The 18,674-nt window shown below is 38.2% G+C and overlaps 1 protein-coding gene across 4 annotated transcripts in view; it reads left to right on the forward strand.

Moving 5' to 3' along the window:
* Positions 1-18,674, forward strand: part of NETO1 (neuropilin (NRP) and tolloid (TLL)-like 1) — a 127,277-nt gene that overhangs the window by 13,949 nt on the left and 94,654 nt on the right. Inside the window, exon 5 of one of the 4 annotated variants that reach the window (XM_011959200.1) lies at positions 18,236-18,297. The exons of the other annotated variants lie outside the window; for them this stretch is intronic. Coding sequence (XP_011814590.1) covers positions 18,236-18,240 — 5 coding nt within the window. The 3' untranslated portion in view covers positions 18,241-18,297. Of the gene's footprint in view, positions 1-18,235; positions 18,298-18,674 lie in introns of those variants that run through there. 4 annotated transcript variants of the gene reach the window in all.

Consider the following 18,674-nt stretch of genomic DNA (forward strand, 5'->3'; position numbering starts at 1 on the left):
GAAAAGAAAATCTGTGTATTATTTATTCAACAACCAAAATTTCATTTGAATTTTGCACAAAAATATGAAAAAATAGAAAGTTTTAGAGGCTAAGATTAAAAGAAGACTTTTTTTTGAGACATCTCACTGTTGCTCAGGCTAGCGTGCAGTGGTGTGATCTTGGCTCACTGCAACCTCTGCCTCCGGGTTTAATTGATTCTCGTGCCTCAGTCTCCCGAGTAGCTGGGATTCTAGGCCTGCGCCTCCACATCTGGCTGATTTTTGTATTTTTGGAGGAGATGGGATTTCACCATGTTGGCCAGACTAGTCTCGAACTCCTGACCTCAAGTGATCGGCCCACCTCAGCCTCCCAAATGCTAGGATTACAGGCGTGAGCCACCAAACCCGGCTAAAAGAAGGACTTTGATTTTTTTTTCCACATAAAAATAAAAAATTGAAAACATTTAGGTCAGTATGTGTTGTCTTTTTAACTATGACTTGGTGCAAAAGTACTTGCGGATTTGCCATTACCTTTACCTTTAATGGCAAAACTGCAGTTAACTTTTGCACCAACCTAAATGTTATATTTACACTGCTGACTCAAAATATTCTCATTTCTGCCCTAGCAGAGGCTCTTAAATGGAAAAGGTAAGGAGCATAATCACATCTATTCTTGGGGCATATTTTTCAAGAAATGAATTGAAAAACTTGAGAATCACAGCACTGAGAAAATTACCAATGTGTGGCAAGGTGTGGTGGCTGATGCTTGTAATCCACGCACTTTGGGAGGCTGAGGCCTGTGGATCACCTTAGGTCAGGAGTTCGAGACCAACCTGGCCAATATGGTGAAACCCCGTCTCTACTAAAAATACAAAAAATATTAGCTGGGTGTGGTGACAGGCACCTGTAATCCCAGCTACTCTGGAGACTGAGGCGGGAGAATCACTTGTATCCGGGAGGTAGAGGTTGCAGTGAGCTGAGATCATGCCACTGCACTCCAGCCTGGGCAATAGAGCAAGACCCTGTCTCAAAAAAGAAAAAAAAAAAGAAAAGAAAAAGAAAATTATCAATGTATAGATATTTTTGAATAATCAAGATATTCATGTGAAGGTGATTTCCTCCATCTCTCACTTTTCCAGACAGCCCATGACTTGGCTGATCTTGTCTGTATAATAGTGGGCTCAGGAGGAGGGATGAGGAATGAAGAGAGAGACAGAAATCTTGTTTGGTCTAGGTGGGTGTTCAGGAGAAAAGCTGAGAGTGGGAGAGAAAATTTCCAGGATTAGCTCCCATCTGTGCAGAGAATATTGAAAGCAGTGGCAAAGGAAAAGGAAGATTTTTAAGAAGTTTCCCATAGAGAAAGAGTGTCTTCCGGCCTGCACGGTGGCTCACGCCTATAATCCCGGCACTTTGGGAGGTTGAAGTGGGCAGATCATTAGGTCAGGAGATGGAGACCATCCTGGCTAACACAGTAAAACCCTGTCTCTACTAAACAAAAAATTAGCTGGTCATGGTGGCATGTGCCTGTAGTCCCAACTACTCAGGAGGCTGAGGCAGGAGAACTGCTTGAACCCGGGAGGTGGAAGTTGCAGTGAGCCAAGATCGCGCCACTGCACTCCAGCCTGGGCAACAGAGCGAGACTCCATCTCAAAAAGAAACAAACAAACAAAAGTGTCTTCCTCATCTTGTTTCCCGGAGAGGTGGAGAAGAGTACTTAGGCGTGTTTATATTTGTTTGTTGGCTAATCATGGGACTATGTTTTAAATAGGGTACATCTGAGATTGGAACACACGGGGTCCCAGATAGATTTCCATTATTGATACATGTTTTCCTTAGCTTAAAAAGGACCTTGTAGTTTATTTCCTTCAACCTTTTTACTTAGAAATCAAGAAACCAAAGGGCTAGAGAAAATGTGTAGCCTGGATTCATGTATTCTGTAAATATTAACTTATTGCTTGTGTATCAGTTATATAAGCATGGTGCTGGTACACCTTCTACAAAGTGTTGAGATTATAACTTTAATTAAATCACATATTGCAAGTAATTTTAGTACAGTTATATTAAGAAATTTAATTAAGGGATAATACTATGTCACCCGCGTTTCACCATTCTTTAGTGTATGAATTTAAAATTCACCTTTTCCATGTTGTTTGAAATGTTTTTCCACTCGCAATGTCCAAAGAAACAGTGGATTTTCATCTCTCCTTCTACCTCTATTGTAAAATTCTGCCTTCTCAACCCATCTGAGCCTGGAGTGATTCATTTCCTTTTCTTCTCAAATACCGATTATTACTGACATAGTCTTCTGTGTGTACCATGCTCTCATTAGTTGAAACTTGTGGCTCACATGTTAAATACTTAAGGGGAAAACTTTATAGTTTATTTCTCCTAGATCTCCCATGAATTTTCCTGCTCCCTAACACCAAGGTCTCTTTGGCTTTTTCCTGTGATGCGAGTTCCTTTCACTCACCTCCTATCCCATCCCTCTATTCAGGGCTGCTGATCCCAGCAGTACACAGGAAAGACACTTAGTTGAGGCAGAGAAATGAGCTTGTCCCATGAACATTCAGATTCCCCAGAGCAGGGCTCCATCCAGAAGTGGGAATGTTGACCAATCTACAAAAAGTTGTTTTATGCACTGGTAGAGGCCTTGCCTAGGTCAGTCGTAAGATTACCTCTATGTAGAATCCCATCATCAAATAACCAGCACTCACACCCTTCACTAAATTTCCCTAAAGATAAATCGCATCGTTTGACAAGAGAAAAACTCAAGAAACCTGACAAAAACAAAACAAAGAAATAATTCATATACTCAGTCTCCAGTTTGAACTCTCATGTGACTCAATGTCTTTAGTTACTGGGCTTCTTGGTAAAATCTTCTGAAATCTCTAACATTTAACTCATTATTATGTATTCAAGAAACATACTTTTCATTATTATGTATTCAAGAAACATGCTTTTCAAATTACTAATGCCCTGCATATTTTTCCTAAGAAAACATTGAGAAGTCTATTCTCCTAAACACTTTCATAACATTTTGCAGACAATTTGAGGCATATATTTATTTAATTATTTGAAAACTAAACCAAGGAATTAAAAACAACCCATAGTGTTCTTTGTCTTGACCAAAATATTTTTCCTATTATATTTTATAGTTTGTATGCCATTACAACTACTTAAGTATAACTCATGTTAACATTCTTAACGTGAATGCACAGAAGACCTTGATTTCTACTAGGTGATATTAGCCACTTACACTTATTTAACAACTGTTTGCTGATCCACTGTGCTAACATTGTAGAAATATAGTATCTACAAGACCCTAGCTTTCATACAACGAGTTCATAGTCTGTTAAAAGCTAGAAGTCATATACAGTAGACAGATAATGTACCCTCTCCCCAAGATGTCTATGTCCTAATTTCTGGAATCTTTGAATACGTCAAGTTCTATGGCAAAGAGATGTGAAGGTGGAAAATTGTATTAATAATGCTAATAAGGTGACTTTAATAGAGGGAGATTATCTTGGATTATCTGGGAGGACCCAGGTCACTGGGTTCCACACTGAGAAAGAGACAAGGCTTTCTCAATGTGGAACAAGGAGGCAGTAGGGTCAGGATCGGGTGATGTGATATAAGAAAGACTCCAGCTGCTACTGTGGGCTTTCAAGATGGATGAAGTGGCAGCAAGCCAAAGAATGTCGATAGCTTCTAGAACAGAAAAGGTTAGGCATGACTTTTCCCCTAGAGCCTCCATGAAAAGGAACACAACCCTGCAAACACCTTGATGTTTAGGCCAGTGAGACCCATTCAGATGTCTGACATCAGAACCTGAGATAAATTCCTGTTGTTTATTAAGGTTCTAAGTTGTGGTAATTGTTAAAGCAACAAATAAGAAACAAATACTGATTTTATTTCCTAAAAGTGAAGTGCTGCTGTAAAATAAATAAATAAAAACCTTAAAATTTGGAAATAGTTTTGGAATTGGGCAGTTGACAAAAGCTGGAAGAATTTTGAGAAGCATGTTAGAAAAACGTCTATATTGCCTTAAAGTTACTGTTAGTAGAAATATGAATGTTACTGACTCTGGCACAAGGACACAGAAGGAAGTGAGAAGCATGGTAGAGAAAACATGCATGTCTTAAAGAATACCTAAATCTTCATAAACAGACTATTTGTGGAAGTATGAAGCTTATAGGTGCTGATGACGATAGCTCAACAGAAAATGAGATACGTGTTTGGAAACCGATGGAAGGGGTATATCTGTTATGATGAATCAGAAAGCTTAGTAGAATTATATCCTCGAGTTATATGGATAACTAAAGAAGCAGAACATTTATGCAATTAACTTGGATATTTAACTTTAAGGAATTTATTGTCGATTAAAATCTAAGCCCTGCTTGGATGAGATTGGAAAAGCATGCCCTAGAGGAAAAACTGAGCTGGACAACTTTTTGCTGATCCCCTCGAAAGATCAAAAGGTCAGAGAATTCAGTCTCACAAAAGGCTTTTTGAAATGATTAGGAGTGTGACTCATGAAGCTCTTCAGTCAGTCATCTCAGCAGAAGCCAAAAATAGGATGAGATTATCTAGAAAAAAATTCTATGAAGAAAATCTTTGGCTAATGGAGTGAATCTGAGGACATACATAAGAGACACACATGGTTCTTGAGAATGTTACATCAGCATAAACGTTGCCATCTTGAACTGAAGGAGACAGATAAAGATTGAAATGGAAAAAGGGTGTCAGAACTTTCAAATGCCTACAAGCAAGAAACATGCTGACGTAATTACTCAGCTGCAGGTGCGCTACTGTGTCAGTAGGTTGACTCAGAAGGCAGAACCTCAAGTCCACAGGGTGGAGAGTTAAGCCCAGAAGGTAGAGCTCAAATGGCAGAGTACAATCTCAGCCCTTGAAACCAACTGGAACTTGGCAACTGTATTTCAAAACTGCCTGGAACTGGTGAATTTCTTTCTTTCTTTTTTAAATTCTTCTACTTTTTCTTATTTTGAGCAGGAATGTCTGTAGATGTTACTGTTTGCCTGCCCCACCATTGTGTTTTTGGATCAAGTAACATATTTCTTCAATTTTGTGGTTCAATGATGGAGAGAAATTGTGTCTCAGTGTGGATCACACCCAGAGCCTCACTCATACCTGATTTTCATGATGTAGATGATGTGATGTGGGTCTTTTGAGCTGATGAAATTTGGACTTTGAGTTGATGCTGTTGAGACTTTTGAGCAACATGGGTGAATTTATTTCATCTGTGGGGTTGATATGAAACTTGGTGGCCAGATTTAGGATTGGTAGGAAGAAAAATGGCCCATAATGGTGTCTGTATTTTACGTCTGGAGCCTGTGAATATGTTATGTTACACGGCAAAAGGAAATTAATGTTGCCGTCACGTTGACTTGATGATAGGGACATTATCCTGGCTTTTCTGGGAGGGCGCAGTGTAATATAGGCAGCCTTCAATGTGGAACAGGGAATCAGAAGTGTCAGTGCCAGAACACAGAGTGTGAGAAAGACTCAAATGATCTCCGTTGGTTTTGAATATGGAAGGGCCCATTAGCCATGGCATGTGGCAAGTCTCTTGCTGCTGAAAAAGGCAATAGAAACATTCTCCCCTAGGGCCCGTAGTAGGGAACGTAGGGAACACAGCTCTGCTAAAACTGTGATTTTACCTCAGTGAGATAGATTTCAGCCTTCTTATCTCCAGCACTATATAATAATAAATTTGTATGGTTTAAAGCCACTACATTTCTGGAGTTCATTACAGAAGCAAAATAAAAATGATTACAGCATGCAAGTAAAATTCTAAACATACAGTAAAATTTGAGGAGTGATACAGAATGTAAATAAACAACGTAAGGTTTTACTGGTGGGATGGATGGAGAACATAATAATTTGGGTCTACCATTCCCGACTTTGAAATTACCTTGGCTCCAGATACACCAAATCCTGGATATACCGTTCTCCCCTCTGGACTTTCCTACACTTAAATTAAAAATCTGTATCTAGATAACTATATGTGTATATCTTTTTATATCATTTGATTTTATATGAATGCCGTTTTTAGGCATAAATATGGCTAAACCCCCAACAGAATAACTTGCAATCCTTCTCAAAGATGTGCATGGGACAGTGGCATTTTTGTTTGTGGCAATAATAGCTATTTGTAGAAACTGGCACTCTTTAAGGCTCTGCCTCTTCATGGCATATTTGCCTGATGCCTTTGCTTCAAAAGAGCTATGCTGTCTGTTCTCACTTGCTCAGCTGGCTAGCGTCCCACCATTCCACAGCTCTGCTGACTAGCTGGAAATTCTGCTTCAGTATGTCTTCATGGCATTTTCCCTTTCCAGCTACTTTCAGACACCTCACTTCCACTCTACTACCCCAAGAATCACAGAGTGATTACAATAAAGTATGACTGTTCACAATCAGCAGGGCATATGCCCACGAAAGAACTGTAGTTGACTTTTTTAAAGCAGGAGGATATGTTAGTCATAAATATGTCACTTCTCTTCTATTTTCTATTCATCATACCCAAAATCAGAAGACCGTTCTATTCCCTGGGAAGTTTTCTTCAGAAATTTGCACTTCAAAGCCCCAAGAGTTTTCTGTAAGTAATTCAGAGAGAAATGCACTTTTACAGGGGTGATACAAAAATCAGTGCCACCTTAAAACATTCTCCGACCTCGGTTCTGCTTTCCCATGCAGTCTGAAAGGAATGCGTGCTTCCTTCGGCAGATTTGGCGGGCAAACAAAGTAGAATTTGTGGAATGCTCAGTGGCTATCCTGATGAAATAGGAAGGCATAGATGAGGGTTGCCATGGCAATGATAAGTAAGATCTGAAACAGAGAGGATTTCCATGGGCATAAAATGAACTGGCCTTTCAGAGATCTGCTGTTGTAAATAATAGGTTAACTGGTGGAAAAATTATTTCTAGCTTTTTTGCACGTGCACGTGACTTTCTCCTAATAATTATCGTCAAGTAATATTTGCATCTCAATTTTAAATAAAAAAAGATTATTAAAAAATAATACAAATATGCTTATTTTCTGTTTAGAAGTGTTTTACCTTTGACATTATTTCAATTTTGTCCATTTTATTCTTTCTTTCACTTACGTAAGCAGGGGCTATGCTTTTTTTTTTTTTTTTTTTTTTTTTGAGATGGAGTCTCATTCTGTTGCCCAGGCTGGAGTGCAGTGGCGTGATCTTGGCTCACTGCAACCACCTCCTCCCTGGTTCAAGCGATTCTCCTGCCTCATCCTCCCCAGTAGCTGGGACTACAGGTGCACGCCACCACACCCAGCTAATTTTTGTATTTTTTTTTTTTTTTTAGTAGAGATGGGGTTTCGCCATATTGGCCAGGCTGGTCTTGAACTCCTGACATCGTGATCCACCCACCTTAGCCTCCCAAAGTGCTGGGATTACAGGTGTGAGCCACGGCGCCCAGCCGCATCTCTTTTATTGACAACTTCTAGGCTGTGGCTGTCTTATGGTCTCCTGCTTGCTCCTTCTCTTGGCTCTTAATCAACGTTGTGTCTTTTGACCCAGTCAGCTCCAATCTTTCTATTTTTGGTTTGCTCTCACATTCTCTGGAGAAAAATCCAGATACAATTTCGATCTGAACTATTTATGAGCCTTCAGCATAGGGGACAATGTAGTGATTATATGAATAGACAGGGCATTTTGTTTCCTGTTAAACATGCTGGCACTGACATTCGTGTTCATTGTGCTAGACTTTTCAGTCTCTAGCTTGAATTGGAAATAGCTTTCTATTCTAACAACAATGTATATATTCTCTTCTAGACTGCAAAGTAATACGCCATACGGGCCAACTCTTAATGTAAGATAAAATGGTTATAAAAATGTGATTTGCTTTGTTATTTGCAGTATCCCACATTTAATGTATGGTTTGGATGAAATATTCTTTTATACCATGTTCTGGAACAATTTCTCAATGGTTTGAAGTGATTTTCGCTGTAACTTATACTTCCCTAGAAGGGAAAAATATTACTAATCATTTGGAGCCATACTTCACTACACACATTTCACTAAAAATAATGTATTTTGAGTTTTGCCATTAAAATATGTTACATGATGCTCAGTTGTTTTGAGACATATTGGCCAGATGCCAAATCATTGTTGTGGTCTATTTGTGTAGGTCTTCAGTTTTTCATATTTGTATAAACTTATATTTTTAGTTTCATGTAATATTAAATGTCACTATCACATACCATTTATTTTTCTATATTGTATATGTTATATATACAATAGTTTCAGGAAACGTAGTTAAACAATGACTGCACTGCTAGGTTGTCTGAGGTGGAATTCTGGCTCAGCCACTTTCTGGCAATGACTTTGAGAAACAGCAATTGACTTAATCTCTCAGAGCTCCAGATTCCTCGTGGGATCAGCACTTGACAGAGAGCGTTATGGATTTTGCTACCTAACGATACAGTCAGGCTACTGATACTACTTCACAGGTGGTCACATGAGATCACATTGAAGCCTCTGCTTCATCGTTCATCGTTTCGTAGATTCATTCAACAACAAGTTGTTGACCCATAATTGGTCATTAGATTATTACCATACACGAAATGTTGAGATGTTAGAATGGTTGAGATGCAGCATCTGCTCTTAAGTTTGCAGTGTGTTTATACACAGTTTGGTGAGCGCCATGGCATGTGCGTAATGTGGGGTGCACCTGGAGGAGAAGCAGGCAACACTGGATGTCACGTAAGACCTGTGCTTCAGTGGTGCTTCCCACAGAGCCCCCACTGTGTCCTCAGGATGGATGAGGTGTGTGGCGTGCTCATGTAGCTGCAGCTCCATCACACCCTTGTGAAATGTGCTGCAACCAAACATTCTTTCTCTGTGTGGACACCAAGCTTCCTGAAAACAAAAAACAAACAAATAAAACTCAACAACTTCGGTTTATGTCTTTAAATTTCCAGTGCCTCATCAGTGTTTAGCCACAACTGATGCTTAATGAAATTTACCTGAATGACTACCTAAGTGAGTCAATGAATGAATAAATGAATAAAATGAAATAAAACATGTAGCATGAGAGAGACGCCCGATACGAAAATATCTGTTGATGCATATCTGGTAGTCAAGACCATTTGAAAAGTAGGTGTGTAACTTTGAAAAGAGAGGAGGTTAAGATAAGACTGAAGTCTGATTCAGATTATGAACAACTCTGGAAATCATGCCAGTGATTCAAACATAATTTTAGAAAGTGTGGGAAGTATATTAATGTTTTAAATTGAATAGTGATGTTTGAGACCTCTATTGTAATAGTGCGATTTATCAGCATGTGGATGATGAATTGAGTAGAGAGAGAATAAAGGAACAGAGAAAATAAGATGATTATAATACAATTAAAAATGATGCAAGTAAGAAATTGTTAGAAGTAGTGTTAACAGTAGTGTCTGTGACAATGTCGTGAAAAAAGAAACTTGGTATCAATAAAATTTAGTGAGATTAAGTCTGTGTGTTGAGGAAGAGAAGTAGAAATGACTGTGGCTGCTGTTCTTAGTAATTTGGTGATTGGTTAATGTCATATATTTTGGTGGAAAAATAAAAAGAATAGAAAATATTCTGTTCACTTTTAAAGATGTTTCAAGAGACGGAACAATGAGATACCTTTGTGAGCATGTCAGATATTTAGAACTGAAACAGAGAACAGTGGCCAGGGAAGGTGGAGAGGGAAGCTTATTGGAGAACTAAGTACAAAACTCCAACTAATAAGGTATCCACATATTAAAATAGAACATTATATGAGTTCAAGCTAACACTCTTATCTAAGCAAATTAGAACACAATGTCATGTATTTTGGAATTTTACATTTTATTCAGTCCTAGCCTCTTATCTGACAAACAATCTTAGCAAGTTACCAATTGGCATCAGGTTTTTTGGGGGGATGGGTAGACTGACCCTAAAAATACATTTTATATTTTAACGTAAGGGAAGAGTTTTTCTTTTGTCTCATGCTTGCAACCTTCTCCTACAGAGGGACTTTTTTTTTTTTTTTTTTTTTTTTTTTTGTCTGAATTATGGCAGTAACTACTTTCCCGAGGCTGGGTACCAAAAAAGGAGATTTCTTGGTCTGTGTTGGAAAGGCACAAGGGTACACATGAGCTACACTGCATTTGAAATGACCAAATCTTACAGTAATATTTAGTTTAGTAGTTCATTTTTTTCTTTATAACTTTGTCATGCTTCCTTTTAGGAATGGTCTTATTTATTTCTACCTACTTTTGAAAATATCATAGTATCTGTATTATCAGGATGATTTCAGATGTCCTGCAAGATTTGTGGAAATGTATTTGGTTCAGGTGTTTAAAAAGGAGGGTGGTAGAGAAAAGAGTCACCTTTTTTCTATTCATTATTTCCTTGTGATTTAGACAATATTTGCTTTACTCCTTTACCTGTTATGTGATTCTGTTAGGATTTACACTAATTGCAATTGCAAGCCATAGCACTGTAAAGTTAGCAATATTAATGACCATTGACTACAATTTAAATGATTGGCATAAGAACGGGTAAAATATTTTGGAAAGTATTTTTGATACATATATCCTACATATTTACAAAAATAACTTCTTTCGTATCAAAAATGTTTGGTTTTCTTTATTAGATTAAAACACCCCCTCCCAAATTTCCCCATAAAATTGTCCAGCAGAATAATATGTGATAAATTAGGCACTCAAAATTAATTCAAATGAAATAATGGTATAATTAGGCAGTGATTCCTGCTTTCTAAAAATGCCGTTATAAGAAATTCATCTTAATAAAAATAATGAATTATTGAGATCTTATTATATGGCAAGTATTGTTCAAAGCACTTGGTATGCATTGTTTTGTTTTATTTTACAGCATACGTATGAGGTATGCTATACCTTTTAGGTATTATTGCCATCCTTACTTGGGATTAAAAGACTTAAAATGTTTAAATGATGGACCCAGATTCATCTTTCTAGCACAGCTGAGATTTGAACACAGAAGTGCATATTTTTATGCATTGAGCTATCCCATTGTCAACAAGTAAATGCCTATTGGCTTCAGGCTTAACTTCTCAAACACACCAATTTGTTCAATCTTTGTGATTTTATTGGGGGGATTTCAGTTGTTCTCAGTGATTCTAAAATTTATCTTTGCTTTATGCTCTTAACATCTTTGATACAACATTAATAATTGTCCCTATATCATGATTTAAGTCAAAATTTCCCCCTGGATTTAAAAAACCTTAATTGTGTTATTATTGACTTCATCTTTGGTGGCATCATCATCATTATCATCATCATCACCATCACCGTATTAGCCATCAAAAATAATAATATTAGCAGTAACAGTGCTTATAAATTATATTCCACGAGTTTATTCACAACTCATAACAATAATATTCTTTGTTGTCATATATATATATACATATAATATATAATATTTATGATAGGAAAATAATTCCCTCAGTCCATATGTTGTCAACTAGTGGAAAAAAATGAATAACAGTTTCAAATACTGAGGTAATAAATGACTTCAGCCTTCTTTATTTTGAACATTTCCCTGCACAGGCACTACTCTGCATTTTTGTGTACCTTAAAACAATTCGTTTTGAAATAATATTAAACTGACGGAAAAGTTGCAAATATAGTGCAGATATCTTCCCTCCCTCTCAGGAAACTTCTGTATACATTTTACTCGTTTGTTTTACTAAGTGGAAAAATAGCATCATTCAGCTTTACCTTTTCATTAAATTTCAGAAAGAGCTAAATGTCTTTTTTCTTAGTCACATTTCCTTGACTATGAATTTCGAAGTGGCACAAGCTCTTGGTATAGTTGTTGCTGGCAGGTGGCAGAGCATGTGACACAGTAAAACAAACACGGCAGATAAAGGAAAGCAGATTTGGAAAGTAAGATGGACTGCTGATTGGGCCATTTTGGGCACGCTCCATCAGTGAGAATAAAGTGACTTTTTTTTTTTTTGAGACAGAGTCTCACTCTGTCACCCAGGCTGGAGTGCAGTGGCACAATCTCAGCTCACTGCAACCTCCGCCTTCAGGGCTCAAGCAATTCTCTTGCCTCAGCCTCCTGAGTAGCTGGGACTACAGGCGCCCGTCACCACGCCCGGCTGATTATTGCGTTTTTAGTAGAGAATGGGGGTTTCACCATATTGGCCAGGCTGGTCTCAAACTCCTGACCTCAGGTGATCCACCTGCCTCAGCTGGGGTTGCAGTGCTGGGGTTGCAGACATGAGCCGCCACACTCGGCCAAAATGGCCTTTCTGAGCTTGATTTCTCGTCTGCCAATTCCTCGTTATACTGCTTGATCCCGTTTCTCAAGGATTAAATAAGATCCTGTAAGTGTAACCTGTCCGAAAGGATCCCGTGCAGCTTCCTCTCTCACCGTGGACCTGTTGATAGACTGGTCTCAAAAGCCTTTTCATCCTGCCATCTCGGAAAACACAAATATGATAGCAAAGTCATTGATCCACAGTGCAAATTTTGCTCAAGCTTCTCAAGAACCTGGGTTAGGTAATTACTTCAAATACCAAAAAACACATTTTTATATATATATTTATAACACAGTCTGGCCATCAGCCTGGCTTCAGCTTCCTCCTCTCCATTTGCCTGAAGACCAAAACAATAACTGGAAGAAGAGCTATCACCAAAACAGAAAGCTGGCAGTTAAATAAACACCTGTTGTTCTTCAGGCTTATACTGCTAATAGGGGCAAAGAAAGAACTCCCTCTTTTGAAAATTACATAGTAGAGTGCTCAAGACTACATGGGTTAGTGGCACTCTGCAAACGGTAGTTGACAGCCTTACATTTAACTGTTTGATTGTTGCCATTCACCTGTTCTGCTTAGTGTGTACTAAGATTTTCTTTACTGTACTATTGTGATCATTTCTAATGTCAGTCACTCTACCTGAATCCCTAAAACAAATACTGACTGGTCTCACTAGGGAATTTACCCTACTTCACCTTACTTTAAACTTCAGCCACAATCTTTTATCTGAATGGTTGGTTAAGTCTAAGAATACAATTTCCAAGAAGTTCTTTTTTTTTTTTTTAATCTCTGAATTTCCTGTTGGAACAAATTCAAATTTCCTGTTGGGTTATATAATGCATATTTTGTGGAAAATTTCTCTAGGCTACTAACAGGCTTTTTAAGATCTTTATAAATCACCTTCAGTAATTGCTCTCCTGTTGCTCATATCGTTGGAAGGATGGTCCTTGAAATGTGAGATACTTGACTGGCAGTCAGCGATTTGTTTGTTGCAGTGTTTGTTTGCCTTTAATTAGTGCTCTGATAATGTGGATGATGGCTTCTGATGTAGGTCACGTAACTGCCCGCATGTAGCAAATGGAGAGGAGGAATTGTGGTGAGCCTGTGGGAAGCTTCCATTTCTGCACTTTCTCACTTGTCTGCCAGGCTTTCCTTATCCTCAGTTCTCACCTCAGAATCTTATCTGGTGTCTCAATCATGCAGATATTATTCTGAGCTAGTGTCCTCACTGGAGAATGTCCCTGTCAACCAATCCTTACTGATGAGGAATTTTACATAATGAGGACTTTTATTCACTCCAGCTAGGGCAATCTGCATTTTAAATGAGGATTTGCAAAGAGTGAAAACCGTACTGGTTTCGAAGAAATTAAATGTGGAGGATATACTTCTAGACTATAAGGCAAGCTACAGAGAGGCAGAAACAAAAGACCGACATCATCGCAGTGTTCTTTAGCTCCTATAGTGCATGCATTCATTAACTGGATCTTCATTGAGTACCTACTGTATATTAGGCACTGGAAGCAATGGATACAAAGTCTGCCCCTGTTCTCCAGGGATAGCAGACAAACAAAAGATACAATTATGGTAAATACAGAGGGCTGTGGTTAAATTTAAGACAAAAAACTTACAACACGTCTTAAACATGCTTGAAAATTTGGATCATAGGAAAAGTTTGCCTCTTCCCATTTTTCTGTTCTTTTCATATAGATATTACTCTACACTCTATACCTTAGAGAGGGTGTCCGCACCTTTCATGTGACAAGAGTTAAAAGAAATAGGCATTTTAGAGGCAAACGAGGAGTTTTACTGAAATAAGAGAAAGTTATCTCACCTTCAAAACTCAAGTACTGACAGGCCCTGGATCAAGAACTTGTCCATGTGACCTTAGGAGTCCTTCAGCCACTTAGACCTCTGATTATCAAAGAGGTGCATAGAACTTTCTGTCATCCAAGAGGGTTGCAGCTTCAATATTTTAAGATTATAGAATTGTTCACTGTTCCATTAAAATTGCTTTTAGGAACATTTATTCCTTGATTTTTCAAAACATAATTGTATCATTTTTCCTGTGTTCCTGTTTTGTAGATGAATCATTCAAATTTTGGAGTAGTTAAGTGGCTTATGCACATTGATACAACTAATATCCAAACCCACTCTTTATAACTTTAAATTGTGCATTGTTTCTTTTTACTCATACAGGGATTCAGATTCTTCATTTCATACTCAGTAGAATTTCTCCTTGATACCCAGTTCTTAACAACAGCCCTGGGATAATAAAAGAATTGATCATTTATTTTAGTGACTTTCTTTTGACATTAAGCGACAGTTTAGATTTACTAAAAGTCATGTGCTTGTGAATACTTAGTGGTATAGTAGGAAAATAATACAACAGGCAAAATCTTGTTAGATCATTTATGCTTTATCTCTTTTAGCTTCTAAAACAATCCTGAAAGATGAATAATTATTATGGGTATAGCAGAATTTAATTTTCCCTGTTGCTTCAAAATTTTAATGAAAACTTTACAGTTGAGAGAAATAGGGGGAAAAAAAAAAACAACTTCCTAAAATTCTAAAGACTGCTTTTGGATAAAATTTAAGTGAATGAGTTTGTGCTTCAAATTTTACTTTTAACTTTCCAGCAGCCTTTATTAAATGGAAAAACTGAAATTTACGAAGTCTTACAGTCAAAGCATTTTTATCCTGGCTAGGGGTTCTCTAAGAGAACCAGTAGCACCAAGATGCACTGGAACAATGCAGCAAGAGAGTTCATGCCTTAGAGTTTAGAAGCATACAAAGAAAGGGAATGATGCGCACTTCTCACTAGAAAAATTTCACAAGCTGGAGTCTGGGCGGAGGAGCCTGGGATGGCAGTAGAAGTGTGCAGGAAGCACTAAGTCAAGCCTGTACTACCACCTCTTGGTTTAACAGTAATGCGTAAGTTACCTACAAGCCAAGTGGTCACTGCTGAAGCCATCTTGAAAGAACCTGCCCATCAGGTGGCGTATCAGGAAGATGAAACCTAGAGGTGTCACAAGACTCATCTTAAGATTGTCAGTCAAAGAGAATTGATCAGGAAGGAGTCCAAAGTGCTCACAAAACTATGTCCTCTGAGTGAGAACCATTATGTAAATACCGGCCACTCACAATGTATTCATCTAAAGCCTAGAGTTAGCCACAAATATCACCAGCTAAAGGTACAAACTTTTTCTCCTTGGTCTTTAACCTCTTTCTTAGCCAGGGAGTTGCAGAAGATGAGAGGGGTGAGGGAAGCGGGAAGGAAGAGGACAGGCTTGTCTCCTTTATCTTTCCACAGGATCTCTCATGGAGATATCTGTCATAGGGGATGGTGATGGTCTCCTTTATCTTTCCATAGGTCTCTCATGGAGATATCTGTCATAGGGGATGGTGATGGGGGAGGGACAGTGTTTGGTGTGGCTTTTGGTTCTTAAGCAGCTTTACTATCAGAAAGTGAGTCCTAAAAGGTTTTTGTTGGTGGTGGTGGTGGTTTGTTTTTTAAGAATTGAAACCCTATAGGATCCCCCCAAGATCTCATTCAAGGACAAGGAAAAGGAAATTCTACATTACCCAAGCCTATAGTTGTAAATAAAGTAATATTATTATTATTTGAATACCACAGAGATAAGTTCAGGAAATCATTTACATATAACTATACTCCTATACTATAAGAACATAGGAGCTTGGGAAAGCTAAGAAAGTTTGACCTCAAACCAGCCACTTTAAAAATTGCAACCTAAAAATTTCAATCTTGTGCAATCTGACTGTAAACCCTTGCTGTTAACTTCTGTGCAGTTCTTCCAATGAAAATCAAAACGATTAATTAGGTTTAGTCACAGTTATTGTCACAGTAAGGAAGAATAATACTTTGACTCGGTTTTTATTTTACTGACCAATGCAATGATTACTTATATCCAGACCACTTGGCGTTCACTTATTTATCTTACTGCATTTTCTGTGGAAGTTCAATTCAGAATTCAGAGCTATGTACCAGGAATTCCCCAGATGTACCCTGCACATGTTTGTGATGTCCAGACTTAAACTCACTGGCCCCAGGTCCTCAAATGAGCGCCACATTCTGAAAAATACCCCAAGCACAAGGTTTTTTTCCTGTTTATTGAACAATAGCACAGTATTCTCTTGTGAACAACCGAATATTGTTATTCTGTTGAACAATAATACATCTTGATTCATTGAACATTACCACAATATTTACACAGAAATTCAAGTCCACATCATATGAAACATATTTGACTTTTCCTTCTATCTTCGGTCAATCACGGACTCCTGGGGGATCTGCTTCCTGAAACTTCTCATGTGCTTTTCCTTTCCTCCATTCCTACAAGCGTTACATTTGTTTTCGTACCCAGTATCTCACCTGGTCAAATTTAATAGCTATCTCCTTTCTTTCAAACATCTTTTGTATTGATGCAGCAGACTTAGATCAGAGATACAGGAAACAAACATCTGATTGTATTCATCCCTGGATTAAAATATCTCAGTAGCTTAGTATACCATTTCTTACCATGACAATCAAGGGCTTTAACGCTCTGATCCCTGTCTGTACAACCAGCCTTCCTTCAGTATCCTCCCTCTGAAACAAGTCCTCCACTCATGCAAAACAATTTGCAATATAAATATTCTGTGCTTTGGTTTATGTTTACCCTGCCTGGGATGTCTTTCTTAACTCACTCATTTATTTATACATTTATTAATCAGATAAATATTGTGTACTTGTTCTATGTAAGGTTCTACTGTACTGGGTACTGGGAACACAATGAATATCTAGACCAAGAATATCTAGACCAATGTCGACCTCAGTCTTAAGGACCTTAGTTAGAAATATTAAGTCACATATTTAAGTCATTAATTGAGGTTACAATAAGTGGGCTAAAGGAGAAGAAGAAAATGTGTAAAGAGAGCATGACAAGTGTACCTGAACTAATTGATGAGATAAGGGTAAGACTTACCTGAAAAAGAGACTTCAAGTTGAGGTTGATAGGTTGATGGACGTCAACCATGCAGAAGAATGGTGGATCATGGGCTGGCAGAGGAAGGGGGAGCACCCTGGACAGTGGAAACAGCCTGTGCAAAAGCTCAGAGGTGAGAAGCAGCAGGGCACGTCTGGGCTGTAAAACAAGGCGGTGTGTCTAGAGCATGCCCTGTGCTCAAATACAAGTACTGGAAGATGGCCTACTTGAGAAATTCCTTCTTTTAGGAATTTTCCCTGAATACTGCTCCTTGAGTCACTCCGTTCCTTTTACCCCTTCCCTCTTCCTCTGTCAAGGCCAAGAAGCTGCCCTGTCTCAGTATTCTCGCTGTAACAGGTATGCACGTTTCTGGTTGCCCTCTCACATCGAGTTGTAATTATCTCTTTACCTATTTATTTGTTTTCCTCTCACGACCTTGTGGGATTTCCAAGGAAGTAACCATAAGTCATATGTGTTTTCCAAACATTAGTTATAATGTTGACATGTGGAAGAATACATATCAAGTGTTATTTTCTTCTCACCCATTTATTTCTCAAGTCACTGCAGTTTTTACGTGCAGGTCCCATTTCTTCCTCAAATTTAGGAATATCCCTATTTTTGCAAGATTCTGCATTTATATTTGGAGTAATGGTTCTGCCAACTTCAGGTCCACCAAACAATAAGCTGTAGAAATGCCCGTCATTCTTCCTTCTTATTTCACCTCTACATCCTTCAGAAAAGCTTTCTAATTATTCCTTAAATCTGTGTCTTAGCTTTCTACCTCAGCACTAATTCAGGCTTTCCTAATTTCATACCTGGGTTACTAGAATAGAGTAAACAGGAGTTTTAACTTGGATTCCTACTTTGGATTTGCCCCTCCTGTATTACCCAAACAGCTATTAAAGTGGACTTCCTGCAGTTCACACCTGATCATATACGGGTCTAATTAAACTTCTTTAATTACCTCTTTGCCTCCAGAATAAAAGGCAAACTCCTTAGCAGGATCTACAGAGTGTTTCGTGATCTCTCCTTCTCCATCATCCCATCTCTGGATGCTGTGGTGCCCAGAACGTTGATCTAACACCATCTTGAAGCGCACATGCTGACCTCTGGGTGCACCATGAGTTGTGCCCCTGAAAATACTGTTTGCTCAATCTTTCTGGAGAAAGTTTGCCCCATATTCGGACTTAGTAAATTCGAACTCCTACCTTGAAACTCAGACGAAGGTTTAATCTTCCCCAGGATTCCTTTCCTCACTATTCTCCTATGTGAGGGACTTCTTGTGTTATAATCTTTTTATATATTATATTATATTATTTTATCACTACCCACAACATCTGCTTTGATTTCCTCTCCTTTGGATATATACTCACTAATGAGATTGCTGGATCATATGGTGGTTCTATTTTTATATTAT

The sequence above is a fragment of the Colobus angolensis genome, unplaced genomic scaffold (assembly GCF_000951035.1).
Source record: "Colobus angolensis palliatus isolate OR3802 unplaced genomic scaffold, Cang.pa_1.0 Scaffold489, whole genome shotgun sequence".
In the NCBI taxonomy this organism is placed as follows: domain Eukaryota; kingdom Metazoa; phylum Chordata; class Mammalia; order Primates; family Cercopithecidae; genus Colobus; species Colobus angolensis.